Genomic DNA, 17,187 nt, shown 5'->3' with positions numbered 1-17,187 from the left:
TATAGATGAAATTGAAAGCAATTTTAAGAAATATTGATGAAACTTTAAGTTCGGGAAGTATTTTTTTTTAAAAAAAAATTAGAAATAATGGGTTAAAATGCAAAAAAAAAAAAAATTTAATCGCGTGGTACGGCCCAGTCAGCAACCACAGCGAACCAGAGCACGTCACGTGCTAAAACAAGCTGACATCAACGCCACACGGACAATCCGCGTGCCCAATGATCCGATGATCCATATTCAATCCCACGCGCGTGAACGGCTCAGATACATTCAGTCCTTATGCGCGATCAGATGGACGAGATCAATCGCGATGAATAGTTCAGATTCCCCCACGTAATTGGCCTAAACAAGCAACGATCGGACGACTCTCCTCGCTCCATGTCAATGCGAATGGACGGCCAGGATCGAGGCAGGATAAATATAAACATCGCGTTGCATGAGAACCCTAACCTTAGCCCCACTGCCCTCGCCGGAGAAGAAGGACCAGCCGCCGGAGAAGGAGACCAACCCCCGACCGCCGCCGCATCGGAGCCACCGTCAACTGTCAAAAAAGGTAAAATTCTCCCCTACCAGCTCGAAATTCGATTTCGAGTCTCCCTATGACCATATCAAAACAAAAGGGACAGCGGGTAAGTTGACAATTGCGGGCAAAGTCCGGCAGAGCCACCGCGGCTAAAACCCTAAAACTATTTCGATGAGCCCCTTCTCATTTCCTATTTTACACAATTTTTCTGACCATTGTGTTCACCATCCATTTCTGTGTACGTTAGCCGAAAAAGAGACCCCAGCCACGAAGGAGAACCGACGAAGTCGTTGCACCTAGAGACCCCCATATCGGTAGATTCGATTTTTTTGTGTTGTTTTGCTAACCGAGGCACTCTAACGTATTTTTTCACAATAATACATGTAAAATCGGCCAAAATCGGTTAGACCGAGGTAAACTGCCTTGGTGAGCGACGGAGCCGGTGTCGTTGTATCGGAACCTTAAAATTGGTCAGAAAAGATTTTCAACACCGATTTTAGAGTTTTTTGGTATTTTTATGTACGTGACGAGTATTTTAGATTCTTGTAAGAAAAATTCAAAAAAGCTGAGACTAGTTAAGAGGCGTAGTAGATATCACAGTATTTCAAAACATCGATCCAGGTAAGGATCCCTCACCCTATTTCGATTATGGTAAATTGAGGATTAATAATCGATAATTGTATGTTTTGTGAAAAAATAAAAAATCTTAAAAATATTGCAAATCACTAGTGGAGCCGGAACCAATTAGTTCATATTTGTCCTGATTCCCTATTTATTTTTTTGTATTATCTATATTTGCTTACTATTATACTGTGCATAATTGAATTGATGGTTTTTATGGTCTTCTCAGTTATCTGGTTATTTGGTTCCTCCTGCATTGTTTATTTGAGATTCTGGTTATTAGTTATTTGACTATACTAAACTATATCGCTTGTTTAAGTATCATTTGAATTAATCTGTGGATATGAAATGAGATGTTGGTATGCTTTAGTGGTTGTTTGGATGATAAGAGTCGAAATAAATAAAAACTTACTGGGAATCCTGGGAAAGGGTGGATGGACACGGTATATAGGGAACCCTATCTGGACATTATCTTAGTTTGACGGGTCTGAGAAGTTCCATACTAGAAGAATTTTGGGAGATATCCTTCACCCTCATACTGTTCGGGGTATTGAGACGATGATATTTTTGGCGCCTATTACTGAACGGTGTATGGGGACAGCCGAGTTAATTATCAAATATTGATACTGGATTCACGAGTAGAGAGATATACCTATGGACCCCCAGAGGTCTTAGTAAATATATTAAAAAGGAAGGATTGTTGATCCTATGCATGAAATTGAAATTTTATTTGATTAATTGTCTTCATAGATTGATTTTGAAAAAAACCGTATGGTAAGTATCGAATAAAAAGTTTTAAAGTTAAATGTATTTACTTAAAGCAGGGGTTCAATTAGATGTTTTCTTACTTTTACCAACCTTTGGTTTTCCGTATCAGTGATTAGTGTGATATTCTTACTGGGTTCGTATAACTCACCATTTCATTAACTATTTCAAATCAAGAAAACCAAGATCCAGATACCAATCACCAAGAAGGTCGTGAGTAGTCCACTTTTTGGACTCCCTTCAAGTATTAGTGAAGGTTGCTTTATTATACTTATTTATTTGTTTTTTTAATTACTGTTTATCTTTTATGAATCACATAGAAGAGATATTCTCGTAACCCTATTTGAGAATTTAATTTATTACGTAAGGAATGTAAACCCTAACATTGTTATTTGATTCTGCATTTAAATTATAATTTTTTTTTAAAGTTCCAGGCTCTACAGTTGGTATCAGCATCAGGTTCTTTGGAACCATTTCTTATACAAAAACTTAAAAATACAAATACAAACTATCGCTCAACTCTTCATTATGAAATACAGGTACAAAGATATGAGGAGAGGAAGACCTCCACTAAACCGAGCAACTCAGGATGGTTCACTTCGAAAGGATATTGATAGACTCTTTGAGATGCTTGAGAGATTCATCTCTGCACAGCAAGCCCGAAAGGAAAGGAGAGAGCTGTCTGACCCTCCCCCAACCTCCACAGTTTGAGCCACCCTTGCAGTGGAAAGATTTGAAGCCACCCCGGTACAACCCTGCTTCTCCACTATATCATCCGGCACCACCAGAATATAATATAATACCTCCATCGTATCATTTAACACCGCCATAGGACCACCCAGTCCCTCAACAGCACAATCTAGTCCCTTTTCCACAGAACTCAATTTCACCCATGATGGACTTAGCTTATATTGAAATGTATACAATATTAAACTCATTTACCTTTGTAGAAGCATCTTTTTTTGAAGAGGCTGAGTATTGATTAGCTGAGACAGAGAATGCCTTCACGACTCTTGGGATGATTCCTGAATAAAAGGTCGTATTTGCCACCTACATTCTTGTGGGAGAGGCAAGTCGCTGGTGGCAGCACAAGCAGGCCACGTTGCCCGTTCCAGTCACTTAGCAACAGTTCCTGATGACTGTTAATGCAGAGTACTTCCTAAAGTACCTCTGGCATTTGAAAGAAATGGAGTTTGTACATTTAGTCTAGGGTAATATAACTGTGCTAGAGTATACCAGAAAGTTCCTAGAGTTTGACCAGTTTTTTCTTGAGAGCATGATAGATAAAGACAGGAAGGCAAGAAAGTTCGAGTGGGGCCTCCGTCATGAGATCAAATAGCAACTGTACATATTTGAGCTCAGCACCTACTTAGTCATTCTAGCCAAGGCACAAGTAGTGGAGAGAAATCTTTGCATCTTTTCTCCAATAGTGGGAATCCCAGACCCCTAGTTTCACACCATAAAACTGCACTGGTTTAGCAGAACAAGAGGCTTATGCCAATGACTCAGGCTCCGGTAACAGGATATGGTAGAACTTACTAGCACTGTAGTAAGGATCGTGCGAATTTCGGTGCCACACAGGCAATCTGCGTGTCCAATGATCTGACGACCCAGATTTAATTCCCCGTGCATGAACGACTAAGATGCATTCTTTAGGCACGATTGGACGGACAAGATTAATCGCGATGAATGTCCAGATTCATCCACGTAATAGGCTTAAAAAAACAACGACCGGACGACTTTTCTCGCTCTACGTCAACATGAATGAACGGCCTACATTGACGCGAGATAAGTATATAAGCATTGCGTTGCATTGGAACCCTTACCCTAGCCGCACCTGTCCTCGTCAGAGAGGAAGGACCACTCGCTAGAGAAGGAGACTAACCCCCGGCCGCCGCACCACCAGAGCCATTAGCTACTGCCAAAAAAGGAAAAATTCTCCCCTACCTGTTCGAAATTCGATTATAAGTTTTCATGTAGCCATATCAGAGCAAAATGGACGATGGATGAGCCAAAAATCGTGGGCAAAGCCTAGTAGAGCTGCCGTAGCTGAAACCCTAAAACCCCTCCGAAGAGCCCCTTCCCGTTTCCCGTTTCACACAATTTTCTGACATTGTGTTCATTGTCCCTTTTTGTACAAGTTAGCCGAAGAAGAAACTCTAGACGTGAAGGAGAACCGGTACAACTACTGCACCCGAAGACCCCCGTGTCAATAGGTTCGATTTTTTGTGATTTTCTGGCCAATCGAGGCCCCCTAACATGGTTTTTTTTTTATAGGAATATGTGTCAAAACCAACCAAACTGGCCAAGCTGAGGTGAACCACTGTCGTGGATGGCAGAGTTGGTGATTGAGCACGACGGCACTGCCGTGTCGGAACCTTAAAATTAGCCAGAAAGGGTTTTTAACACCGATTTTGGATTTTTAGGGTATTTTTAGGTACGTGACAAGTATTTTGGATTCTTGCAGAAAAAATTCAGGAAACTCAGTACCCGTTAGGAGGCGTAGTAGATAGCACAATATTTTAAAACAGCGATCTGGGTAAGAATCTCTCTCCCTATTCTTGGTTATTGTAAATTGAGGATTTATAATCGATAATTGTGTGCTTTGTGAAAAATTAAAAAAAAACCCTAAAAATATTATAGATCACTAGTGGAGTCGGAACCGGTTAGTTCACATTTGTCCTAATTCGCTATTTATTTTCTTGCACTGCCTATATTTGCTTACTATTATACTATGCGTAATTGAATTGATAGTTTTTATGGTCTTCTCTATTTTTTAGTTATTTAGTTCCTCCTGTATTATTTATTCGAGATTCTGGTTATTGGTTATTTGGCTATACTAAACTATATCGCTTGTTTAAGTGCTATTTTAATTATATATGGATATGAAATGAGATGTTTGTATGTTTTAGTGGTTGTTTGGATGATGAGAGTCTAAAAAAAATGAAAACTTACTGGGTATCCTGGGAAATGGTGGACAGACACGGTATATAGGGAACCCTACTGTAGACATTATCTCAGTTGGACGGGTCTGTGAAGTCCCATACTGGAAGGATTTTGGGAGATATAGTTTATTCTCATACTGGACGAAATATCGAAGCAATGTTGTTTTTGGCGTCCATTACCGGACGGGGTATAAAAACGGCCAAGTTAATTGTTAAATCTTGATATTGAGTTCATAAGTAGAGGGATATTCCTATGAACCCGCATGGGTCCTAGTAAGTAGGTTAAAAAAGAAAGATTGTTGATCATATGCATGAAATTGAAATGTCGTTTAGTTAATTGTTTTCATAGATTGATTTTGAAAAAAAAATCATACGGGAAGTATTGAATAAAAAGTTTTAAAGTTAAATGTATTTACTTAAAATAAGGACTCTATTAGTTATTTTCTGATTTTTACCAAAATTTAGTTTCCTGTATAAGTGATTAGTGTGATATTCTTAATGGGTAAGTGTAGTTCACCTTTTCATTAATCATTTCAGATCAAGAATACCAAGATTTAAATCCCGATCAGTAAGAGGGTTGTGAGTAGTTCACATTCCAGACTCTCTCCAAGTGCTAATGAAGGTTGTCATATGATACTTATTTATTCGTTTTTTTTTTAATTATCGTTTGTCTTTATGAGGTACGTTTAATGGACATTCCCGTAACCTTATTGAGCAATTCAATTTTTTGTGTAAGAAATGTAAACTCTAACATTGTTATTCACTTCCATATTTAAATTATAAATTCATTTCTTTCAAAATTTCGAGTCTCTACAGGTAATGTATATTTTAATTAATAGTTAAAATTATTTGTAATCAAATTGGAAAAAATTATTAAGTGATTAGCCTCTTTAATTTGACAATTTCTTTTATTCTTAGAAAAGGAAAAAAGAATTTTCTTTTTTTGGGATTTTTTTTCTTCTTTTTGTGAAAAAAAAAACTGAATAACAATTCTGGATTTGCATTACGTATTCATATTTTAATTTCAATTCAATTCCCATGATTTTTTTAAAAAAAATTATTTGAAATATTGTATTTCACAAGTTATTTTAAACTTCAACTACTTTTTTTAGTTTCATAATTACTAATTATCATTTGATTTGATAATTTGTACTTCATTTCTTTTATAAGAAGTTGTATAATCGAATTGAATTATATTTTTTTTATATTTATAATAAAAAAATAGCATTATAATCGAAATATATGTATCACATAATTTATAAAATAAATAAATTTTCTCTAAAAAAAAGTTTCATGATTAATTTTTTTTTTTCTATCAAAAAACGATTTATGTTTCAAGATCTAAAAGTTGTTTTGTTCATATTTTGGGCTAATATTAGGATCCATTAACCCAAGCAACCCGGCCCATTCTAATTCGGACCTGAGTTTTCGTTTCCACTATCGGCAGTTGGGTCAACTCCGCCCATAAATTCGATCTTTCTAAATGGGTTAAACCGGCCCATTAAGGATACCCGAATAACCCGGGCCATTAAGGATACCAAGGTGGCCTCTCTGGATCGTTAATAACGAGAGGCACAAATGTGAACTGGCGATCTCTCCGATGCCTCTCTCTAATTGAGAAAGTTCATCTATTTGAAACTCTGTAAATGTGAAGTTCGTTTCCGATTTCTTCTTCTTTTTCCAGATTAAATTGTTTAGGTCTGTTCGTACAAAAATGGATTGTACGTTAAAGATGATATCGTCTATTGTGTTTCCTATCAATTCTTCATCGAAATTGAACTTTAGTAACCAAGTGCTCTGTTGGTCTCCAATTAATGGAAACGGGTCCGTAACGAAAATCTGTGCCGTCTCCAATGGCGCTGTTCCTAGCTCCGCTTCTCACGGGGTTAGTCTCTCTCTCTCTCTCTCTCTCTCTCTCTCTCTCTCTCTCCACACACACACACACACACACACACACACACACACACACAAACACTTGTATGTATGTATGTCCTAAGTTATTTAGAATTCTTCATCTTCGATGTTTACTTGTTTGTTTTTTCATTTAATTTTTTGGTTATTTATTTGGATACTTCTATGTTTAAGGAGATGTTTTATGAGCCTTAACATTTTGGGGCCTTGTTATGTGGAACTCCTTTTTCTTTTTGCTGATATTCAAATTAAGCAGAAAGTGTCATATGTTTGTAAAAGTATTATTTTGTGTAACTAGCTTTCATTTAATTATTACTGCAAGAAAAGCACTAGGGTGAACTCTAAAATTTACTGAGATAATAATGATTATAATGGAAGTGAATTCATCATTATATCAGTGTGGAAGACAAAATAATTTCTCGTGTTTACATCTTGATTTTGTTCAAAGATAAGGTGAAAGCATGATTACTCGGTATTTATTTCACTTGTAAGTGCCCCCAGGATATCGAGCAATTAAAATAAATTACAGGTTCCTTTTGGTACAGCTAAAGGAAAAGTTTCTTAAAAGAAGTTGCTTTGATCCAATGAACCTTTTTTAAAAAGTTATGAGCATATTTAAAAATAACAACTATTCATTAGCTGTTTTCCTTGTTTTGGTCAAAGTAAGATTTATTGCTTTATAAAATCAACTACTTTGTTGGTAATATTTACTTTTGGATAAAATTTGAAAGAATTAGTGGCAACATAAACTTATGAAGTGGGAGCTTACCATGGATTTCATTTCTGTAACTGAAAATTCATGTGTTCTATTGATTATATGTCAAGTAATCATATCACTTTATCAAGTATGCATATCACTTCATAGGTTTACTAACCCAGTAGGTTCCCAGGTGCCATTTTAATTGAATTTTGTTTTTTGAAAAAAGCAACAAATAAATCTATTAGCAAACACTAATTTGCTAATAGCAAAACCAGACTTCAAGAAAGAATTAAAACCAAAGCTTGAGAGACTCCAAGAGAAAAAGCTAAGGGACCATAGTTTACTTCTTTGCATGTACCACCAATTCCTTTTCATAAAAATGATCATTTCAAAACAGTTATTTGGAACCCTGAAAGTAATTTGCGAGAATCTAAAAATTGCTGTGTCTTATTATTTTCAAGAAGCATCATGATATCACCATATCCACTAGTCTACCTGGGTTTTGACCTGTGCATTGTTTCTCTCACTGCATGGTTGAAAGATCTTTAATTGCAGCAAGCCTCAATACAACAGATTGGTATGGTTGTCCTGCTTGTGGTACATTGCACATGCATTATGCTATAGTACCTGGAAACAAGAAATGATGCTTTTGGAGAAGAGCACCAATCATTGTTTTATAAAAAAATGTAGAAAATTCTGGAAGTGGATTTCCCATTGGGACAAGGAATTGCTAGTGCAGTCAAAATAACTTCCAATAACTGGCTAAAACTAGAAAGAATAGGCAGCCAATTTCTATACAAAACTGATGACGGAATGCACTTAAAACAATCATTGGCCTTAGCCTAAACAGAAGACAAAGAACAGATATCCCACAAAATCATTAGATGAAGTGTAATTCCAAAAAATTCTTGCATTACTCTAGCCAAATCACCCACATGCTGGAAAAGTTTGCTTCACAGAGAAGGAACTTGACCTCCCTCTTCATGATCGGACCCAATAGAATGAAAGAGAGAAAGCATTGTGTTCTAAGGGGGAACTCTGGAAACCCCAAAGGTTTCAAAAACTTGATTCCATATTTTCAAATTCCCGTCAGAATGCAAACACGGGTGTTGATGAGTCTCGACATATATATTATACATCACAGAAACTCCAAGTGACAAGGTGCAATCTCTACGAACTTGGATCATATATGATTAGTATTAAGCCTACCGAAAACCGTAGTCAAAATAAAAACTTTTACATTGAATAAATCCATTGCCTTCCATAAAGACTTACTAAGGAAACATTCTGAGTAACTGGGTTGTGAATCAGGAACTCTAGATAAGGCTTACATGAGTGTGAACCTGGGATTTCAAGGACTAAATTCTATGATCTGTCTTGTTTGATAGCATGACAGAATCCAAAAGTTGAAGAATATTGGTGATTTCCACGCTTCCCTATCATTGAGATTTCTGAAAAAAGAGAAGTTAAAATAATGGGTGCCACTAGGCCCAACCAAAAAAGAGGAAATGGGGGAATGCTTTTTTTTTTTTTCTTATGTGTTGGATAGTCTATAGAGTCTGGGGAAACAGGAGGCCATGGAAGCATTATCAATCCAAGGTCCTCTCAAAATAGAAAACATGAATCGTCTCCTAGCCTCAAATGAGTTAGTGGTAAAGAGGAAGCATAAGGACTCTAAATAGCCTTCTAAGGAATCTCTTTTGTACTCGAGACATTGGCCTCAGAATCCAATCGATTCTAGTGAAGACCAAATTTTAATGGCCCTATGCTAAAGAAAAATTGGTTCCAAGGGTAACCATTTAGTTAAAAGATAGATTTTTGTAATGAAGATACCCAATGCTAAGGCTATCACTTTTTTTCCTGGGGCAGAACCTCTCCAAACGAACAAACAATCACCTCTTGGATTCACTTGATCCCAACCAAAGGAAAGATTTCATCACTCCCTCAATTCTATCGTCTTTATTTCTATGGATTTTGAAAAGAGAGATGAAATAAAGGGCAATCTTGGACAAGCATGACTAAATATCCTCCCCATTGGAAAAACAAGGGCCCCTTCCAGCTATCAAGATACTTAGAGACCTTACAAATAATGAGGTCCCCAAATGAAGCAACCCTAGGATTTTTTCCCCAAGGAAACACTGAGGTAATAAAAGGCCAAACAAGAACCTCGCAGCCCACAGAATCAGCTAAATCCCTCATGTTTTGATTCTGAATGTTGATATCCGCCAGCACACTTTTCCTGAGGTTAATCCATAGTCCTAAATAGCCTTGAGAAGGTGCAAGATGGTAAAATCTAACTGGATAATTGTTTTAGTTTGTAACATACTTTTCAGAAATTCATCAGAAATAAGTATCAGGAAACATTCTGTTCTATAATTCAGAATCTTCAGGTGACTAACTTAAATTGGCATGTGATAACTTTTTGCTTGTTGAGTATATAATATTTGTTGACGCTGTGGAATAGTGGGAGTTCCAGTACTCGGTTTACTTGGACCTGTTGTGCGTGTGCATTTATCTTGGCATGCATGACGAAAACATTATGAAGTTATTTGAAATCTTCAAAAATTATTCTCTTGAAGAATAAAATCTAACTGGATGATTGTTTTTGTTCATACCATACTGGCTTAATGTATGGATATTAGTACCCACACTTGAAGGGTGTATTTTGATGTCACAGGCTGAATCAGGTTCAGCAAGGGATGCGCACAAAAGAAGAAGCAATCTTGAATCTCTATTTTGTTATGATAAGCCCATACCAGAGGAGAGAATTGAGAAGCCAGTTGGACTATCACTAGTGGAAAAGGCAATTGGGGACAACCCCCATTGTATTGATTGTGAAGCCAAAGGTGCAGTCCTATGTGCCACTTGTTCTGGTTCAGGCCTTTACGTGGACTCTATCTTGGAGAGTCAAGGCATCATTGTCAAAGTCCGTTGCCTAGGTAAGTTTCTGTTGCAGGCAAATATATACATTCATGGATATGCTATGCACTCCACCATCTCTCCCATGGCTATCTATGTCGCTTAGATCTCTTAAATCATCAATTAGAAACTTTAGATACTGGATTTTGAAAAATTATGAGATATGTCTCTTTGAGAAACACTGACTCCTTAATTAGGGAAAAGCTCAGTGCAATGGCACAAACTCTTGAACTGCTGGTTTAGATACACAAATCTCAGACAGTGCCACTTGCAGGATTTTTGAATTAAGAGATCCTATTCTGATGAATCTGAGCCTTTTTAAGTTTTGATAAATCTGCTATGTTGTGTGGTGCACCCAAAAAAAAAGCCTCCATAATGTTTAAAGTAAGCATATTTCAATGTTATATTATTTGAGATGGGACTTTGGAAAACTTTTGGGCTATTTTACCCCTGCAAATATTATTGGAACATGTAACAATATCAGGCTTGGGCTTTTCTCTTCCTTTTGAAGTGTCTTTGAATCTTTCAGAAGTAGGATGATGTAATTGGTTTTAGTTTACTGGTTTTTCATCTGTATCTTTTTGGAATGAAATATCAGGTTTCTATCTGTTTTTCTTTTTCAATAATGGTTTCCATTTGTTGCACATTGTTCCGATTTGACAATTCTTTTCATGTACTAGGTTGTGGGGGAACAGGAAATATAATGTGTGCAGAATGTGGCGGCCGTGGCCATCTTGGGTCAAAGTGACTTTTTAGATGGTTTGTTTCTTTTTCTAGTAATTTCATGTAGCTTTATTCTGTAACATTTACACAACGAAGGCTCATCCGCTGTAGCTTGTCATCTTTCTGTAGCTCTTCCATGATATATACGTATAAAGCTTAATAGCTATGTATTCCCTCAATTCTTTTTGTAATATTTTCTTGATTTTTTTTTTTTTATGTTTTACAATATTTGATATGTTGAATGTGGTGCAGTAAAATCTGCTTTGTGGTCAGACTGTTGGTATTGCTGGCTGATTTTTTTGCTACCCTCTTTTTCTGACGCATCTGTATGAACTATTTTAGTTTCTTGATGCTTCAGAGCTGAAAATTGAATTGAAGAAATTCATTCTTAACCAGGATTGCCTGCAATAGAAGCTAAATCTAGCAAGGTTCTAACTGCAGCTGTTCTGCTACTTGTAATTACCATTGTACCTGGCAACCGTTTCATTTGTCATACGAACAAGGAAAGCGTGCATTTGCTTGGAATTTATCACCTCTGAAGGTGCATGGTAGACAATGAGCAAAAAAAAAAGTATGCATTCCCTGTAGTCTTGTTTTATAGAAAAGGCTTATTGATTTATATTATGTGATAAGTCTATTCGATGTTTCACGGTGATTTTATCATCTTCCTTTACATTCTGTATTGCCTTGAAAGATTGGAGAGCATCTGCTCCATCGGGAAGCTGCTGGTATTGCCCTTTTGGTAGATTGACATGAATATGTATGAATTATTTTCTTCTGGTCCGTTTTGTTAAATGTAAATATATTTTAGTTTTAGTTGTTTAAATTAACCCATGTTTATTTTATAAAAGAAAAAAGTAGTTAACAGTGTAACCAATATTTAGAAAATGATAGTACCAATGAGGATGAAATTTGAAAAGAATAAAAAGTTGATCTGAGTGTTTTCTATAAAACTGTTTATATATTTGATTAGCCAATAAACAAATGCTTCCGTATGTGTTTTTCATAAATAAACACATGAAATAGAAAATAAAAACTTCTAAAGAAATTAATGGAGCAAATGGAATAGTTACATGAGACCCAGAGGCGAATAAGAAAGCCTTAATTTGGCATCAGAAGAAAGAAAATTCACCAACTTGTACATGTTTTGAGGGTTAAAAAAATCGAAGGCATTAAAAAGACATGTTTACTTCCAGGGAAAGAATGAAAAGAAAACGGAAGATTTTTCTTTTTCAGAAGAGAAAAGAAACCTTTTATGTGACTTGAATGAACATTAATTTCAGCACCATCCAATTTGATGATTCTCTTGTTGGAATTCTAAGACCTAATAGAAATTTCAGTTGCTGGCCTCTGCTGCTCTTCCTCCAAAGTGATTGTCAAACACTGTATCTTTGGAGCTCTTGAAGACGGTCTGGGATCGTTGAGTCAAACCGCATGTTCTGTGGATTCTCAGCATAAGCAACGTAGTAAGCTGAAACACATGCTTGCGGCCACGCCATTGCTACCCGGCACTGCAACACAACCAATGTAAGTACACAGACACTCTTAATCTGCTTACATGTTTTAGGATAATGAATAAAATTAGCTGAAGGTCAAGTTTTACCATGAAATACCCTATCAAGAAAGCATATATACTCAGTTCTGTGGCATAGTTCTTGTGAATTACAAGTGCCCATGTTCCTGCAACCAAACTGCATATTGCACCTCCTATCATCCCACATAAAAAACAGAATGAGCTTGTTAGATCTGAGTCAATTAGTTGCTCCAATCCTCTCCTCCTGAACATCTCCCATGTATCGATCGAAGCCTGCACAAAGTCTTTATCATAAGCTCCCACCTGCACAAACCCCCATCTATTACCATAAGATGCCAGTGCCTTGGCCACACTAGAGAAGCAATTAGCACAGGAGAACAAGAACTCGTCTTTGTCTCCAGCAATCAATTTAATGCCTCTGGAAAATCCTCTTACAACTACCACGACTGGCACAATCGTGGAACCTATGCACACCCTTCCCATCAACTCCCTAACCGTGTCCCTGAAGGCAATCCTGTCATCCATATCAGCCCCAGTTGCAAAATTTAGGTGCCTTACTCGTGAGATTGTCACCTGCTGTGTGTTCTTGATCACTTGCATAGACCACCAAAGACTGATCACCATGGCTGAGATGAAGAAAATGTCTACACCAGTTGAAGTGGCGGTTGCTCCTCCAATGCCAGACACCACGAAGCAGGAGAAGAGGACACCCACAGCAATCGATAGACCCACGAGCTTTGTGGTGTTGGCTGGAGGGAAAGCAATAGAAACAGAGAGGACCTTGCTTGCATATTCAAATCTGGGGTTGACCCAACAGGCGTAGAGGGATTGAATCAGTGCAAAAAGGAGTATAACTGCGCCAATCGATGAACTTGCAGTCGAGCCAACCAGTACAAGAAGTATGCTAATAGCACAAGTTAGCAAGGGACTTAACCAAAAGGCAGCTCTTAGTGCTTTTGATGGGTTGAGGAGAGTGATCCATTGCCATGTGAAGGAAAAAACCCCAGCACATGCTATTGAAATGAGAAGTGGAGGGTACCATTTGTCCGGATAGAAATGGTGTCTGCGAGCAGAGACTAAACCTTTAATTGTTAATACCAGTGCTAAAATGGCAATTAGGATCAGGTGGGAATAGAAAAGGATTTGAAACAGCTTTTTGGAGAATTGACCACCCGCCACTGTTGCTTGGTCCTGTGATCTCCCTTCTTGAACCTACAAAACCCATACAAAGAACAAATAGGAGAAGAACTTACAAAACCCAACAAGAAAAATAAGTTGGTATAAACACATATAGCAGAAAGTCAACTGATAAGAGAGTTAGCTTAGAGATGAAACATTAACAACACAATTGAAGAGAAAACTGTGTTGCAGATGAATCAAGAAAGGGGAAACCAAGAAATTAAAGATAAAGAAAGAAAATAGTAAACGAATCTTGCTGAAGAAGGTGAGAAGAAAGAAAAGCTTGAAGAAGAAGTCAAAGATGAGACCTTGATGTGGGTTGTAGATGGGATAATTGATCGTTGAATTTGCATGTGGAAGGTCTGCGGAGTCGTAGTGATTGTAGTGTTTGAATCATTGAACATTTCCATGTAATGAGGTTGATGGCTACGTACAGTTCACTGAATTAAGTAATCTCCTTTGTAAACTATCTTTTTATTTATTTATTTATTTATTTATTTTCTCTTCGATCACTTTCTTGGCATCCAAGATTCAGCGAAGCACTCGTCACCTTCATACCAAAAGAAAAAAAAAAAAAAAAGAAGAGTAGAAGAAGAAGAAGAAGAAGAAGAAGAAGAAGAAGAAGAAGAAGAAGAAGACTTTGGTTGGTTTCAAGTCTTTTTCTGTAAGGCAATTAATAAACGTTGAATGGAACTATACGACCCAGTCTTATATTCATATGTAATATGTATATGTATGTGTATATATATAGGCTATTTTACGGTTGGGTCTTTGTTGACGTGGCGTGATGACGTGGTGGGTGGGGACAGGTCATCAGTGATGACGTGTGGAGGAGGATATTCTATACTCTATCACAATGCCTTATTCGTGTTGCAGTTGATTTCCCTCTTTAGTTCCCTTTTAAAAAGGAAGGAAAAGATGTGTCCCTTTTGGTTCAACTGCTTACTGTAAGTAAAGTGATATTATTATTATTATTATTTTCCCTTTCTAAAAGAAGCCACGAGATTACGGATTATGGGTTAAATTAAATTAGCCTTAATTATCATTTAATTTAATTATAAATTTATATATATATATATTAGGCTAGGGAGAGTAGTAGGTTCTACCTACCTATTCCATGATTGGATTTACGTGCTGACCATAATTCATACGTGAACAAGTTAAGAAAAAAAATAGTGGGTTTAGTTACTAATATAATTATGATTTTGAATATTCCACTTCCAAAAGTTTGTAGTATTCATAGAGACATAACTAATTCTAGCTTTGTTTTTTATTTTTTTATAATTATTCATATTACCTTCCACATATTCTCCAACTAATATGTTTCTTCGCTGCAACTGAAAGCATATTATTTACCTTCATTATATATGCATATGTATATGTATATAATCGAGATTTGGATAAACATGTATAAAAGAAGACCATCTATAATTTATTGTGTATGTATATGTGTATATAATATGTACACACATGAAAGTTCCAGGTTGTTAATGAAATGAGTTGATGAACACAACGAGCAACTAGAAAAAGCATTGCAGTGACTGCTGTTAAAAGGTTTTTTTTGGCTGTGGACACTGAAATGCACACAAGTCACGTGCCTTGTCTTCAAAACGCAACGTACTGTTGTTTATATCACGTGATTTCATCCGTAAATTCACCGCTTACAATTCACATGTATCAACACCGATCCTTGGAACTACTCTTGCTCACTTCCATACTATAAATCTTACATTTTTTTTTTTTAAAAAAATAATTAATGTATATATGTCTGAGTTAAATTGCGACAAGATCCGATTGATAGTAAAATTATGAGTACTGATGTCATGCTCCGACACTCGATATAAAGCGTAATTCTTGCTCATGTCATTTTCATGCAACGGGTCCACAAAATATACACTTCAAAATTTATCATACAACTTAACATCTTACGTGATATATATACTGTAATTATGTATACAGAACATGATGTTAAAATTTAAAATTTAACAAAACAAAACGGAAATTTCTCGAATATGCACAAAATATACAAAATATGAATTATTTTTACAGGTTCTGCTCGTCTGACACCGGTTCTACATCTTCTTTCTCATCTGAAAAATATCATGATAAAATTTAATGAGTTTCACCAACTCAATAAGTATTCATGTTCCCTCAATTCAGATAAAATTTTATGTAAAACGCACGGTAAGAAACAAAAGCAATGAAAATGTTCCAGTGCAAAATTTATTTTCTTATTTTTATTATTTTATATATTTATGATCGATCTTTTGAATTATCTCGAATATCATATACAAACCTCAAATGTATATTTTCATACTCTCAAAAATCATAAATATACTCGAATATTAATCGTCATTTTGAAACATAATCACACACATACAACAGATCACAGATACACTCGAAAGGTCATGTCTATGGTTTCACCACGCGATGTCGTTTATGTCGTCATCAATGAGAGGTGAAATAGATCCCTCCATCGTATGGATAGCATATACACGTAAAAATCTTACAATGCTCACAGCAAATACGTTTGCTAGGTGACCTACACTCACAAATACTTATCCACGTCTGGATTAAGTTTCAGACTTTATCCATGTACAGGTTCACTATGCCCGCTGAACTTCAGTCATAGACACATACTCCCCTCCTTGATTCGGACTAAACGAGAAGGTATTCAAGGTCCCTACCCTAGTCACTCCGACCATCTGATTCCAAAATTCTTATCTACTTATGTCTTATTCTGTTTTTTTCTGAATTTTATTTAATTGATTATTTCACAAACTCAATTATTTTTTTTCTTTTTTATTTTTACCTTTTTATTTTATTTTTTTTCTTTTTCTTTTTTAAATTTTCACTTAGTTAAGAATTTTCTTAATTTTTAATTTCGTATCTCATCACAATCCAAATAAATTCTCAGTTTTTTGGTATGTTGTCTAGTTTCGTCTCCTCATAAATTTCTAATTGCTTAGGTTCACTGATCATAAATTTAGGTTCTGTTTTTCATTAAAAATTGGGTCAGTGTCCATTCAAATTTCAAAATTCATAATTTAATGAAATGATTATAATTTTCCAAATTTCAAACCCGGTTGAGATTTAGAAATACTTACACTTCTATACATCTTTCCAAATCCGCTTGAATGTCCAAATTTTCCTGTACCAATGACATAAATTAATTAAAATATTTCGAAATACTAAAAATTAGTTTAATTAAATTACAGGTTCCAATGACCACCAAACGAAATACCCAAAATTATCGGGATCCATATCTAGAAAATCTTTCAGCTTCTCATTTGGCGAATCGATTTTCGTTTTTCGAGAAAGAATTTTCAGCTTTTCGGACAGCAATTCAAACCCCAAAATGATGGAT

General features: G+C 36.1%; 2 protein-coding genes across 7 annotated transcripts; one reads left to right on the top strand and one right to left on the bottom strand.

Annotated features, from left to right (window-relative positions):
* Nucleotides 1-6,404: 6,404 nt before the first annotated feature.
* Nucleotides 6,405-14,332, top strand: LOC110807798 (DnaJ/Hsp40 cysteine-rich domain superfamily protein). 6 transcript variants are annotated; one of them, XM_088222429.1, is made up of 4 exons: nucleotides 6,405-6,739; nucleotides 10,143-10,404; nucleotides 11,504-11,678; nucleotides 12,448-14,332. In XM_088222429.1, the coding sequence occupies exons 1-3, from the start codon at nucleotides 6,569-6,571 to the stop codon at nucleotides 11,644-11,646; spliced, it is 576 nt and encodes a 191-aa protein (XP_088078555.1). In that variant the 5' UTR covers nucleotides 6,405-6,568; the 3' UTR covers nucleotides 11,647-11,678; nucleotides 12,448-14,332. The 6 variants fall into 6 exon arrangements, with proteins under 6 accessions (XP_088078555.1, XP_088078554.1, XP_088078558.1 ...); XM_088222432.1 differs by lacking the exon at nucleotides 12,448-14,332 and adding an exon at nucleotides 11,065-11,143 and having other exon boundaries at nucleotides 6,407-6,739; nucleotides 11,549-11,933; XM_088222430.1 differs by lacking the exon at nucleotides 12,448-14,332 and adding an exon at nucleotides 11,065-11,143 and having other exon boundaries at nucleotides 6,407-6,739; nucleotides 11,504-11,933.
* On the bottom strand, nucleotides 12,182-14,267 carry LOC110824819 (protein PNS1-like). The gene is made up of 3 exons (XM_022055332.2): nucleotides 14,129-14,267; nucleotides 12,711-13,853; nucleotides 12,182-12,618 (listed from the first exon to the last, which is right to left on the bottom strand). Exons 1-3 carry the CDS (start codon nucleotides 14,228-14,230, stop codon nucleotides 12,484-12,486), a joined length of 1,380 nt encoding a protein of 459 aa, XP_021911024.2. The 5' UTR covers nucleotides 14,231-14,267; the 3' UTR covers nucleotides 12,182-12,483.
* Nucleotides 14,333-17,187: the final 2,855 nt, after the last annotated feature.

Source organism: Carica papaya, chromosome 6, assembly GCF_054855325.1.
Source record: "Carica papaya isolate Zhongbai chromosome 6, ASM5485532v1, whole genome shotgun sequence".
NCBI lineage: Eukaryota > Viridiplantae > Streptophyta > Magnoliopsida > Brassicales > Caricaceae > Carica > Carica papaya.
Note: the sequence above shows the minus strand (reverse complement) of the source record. Positions and strands in the feature narration are given on the sequence as shown.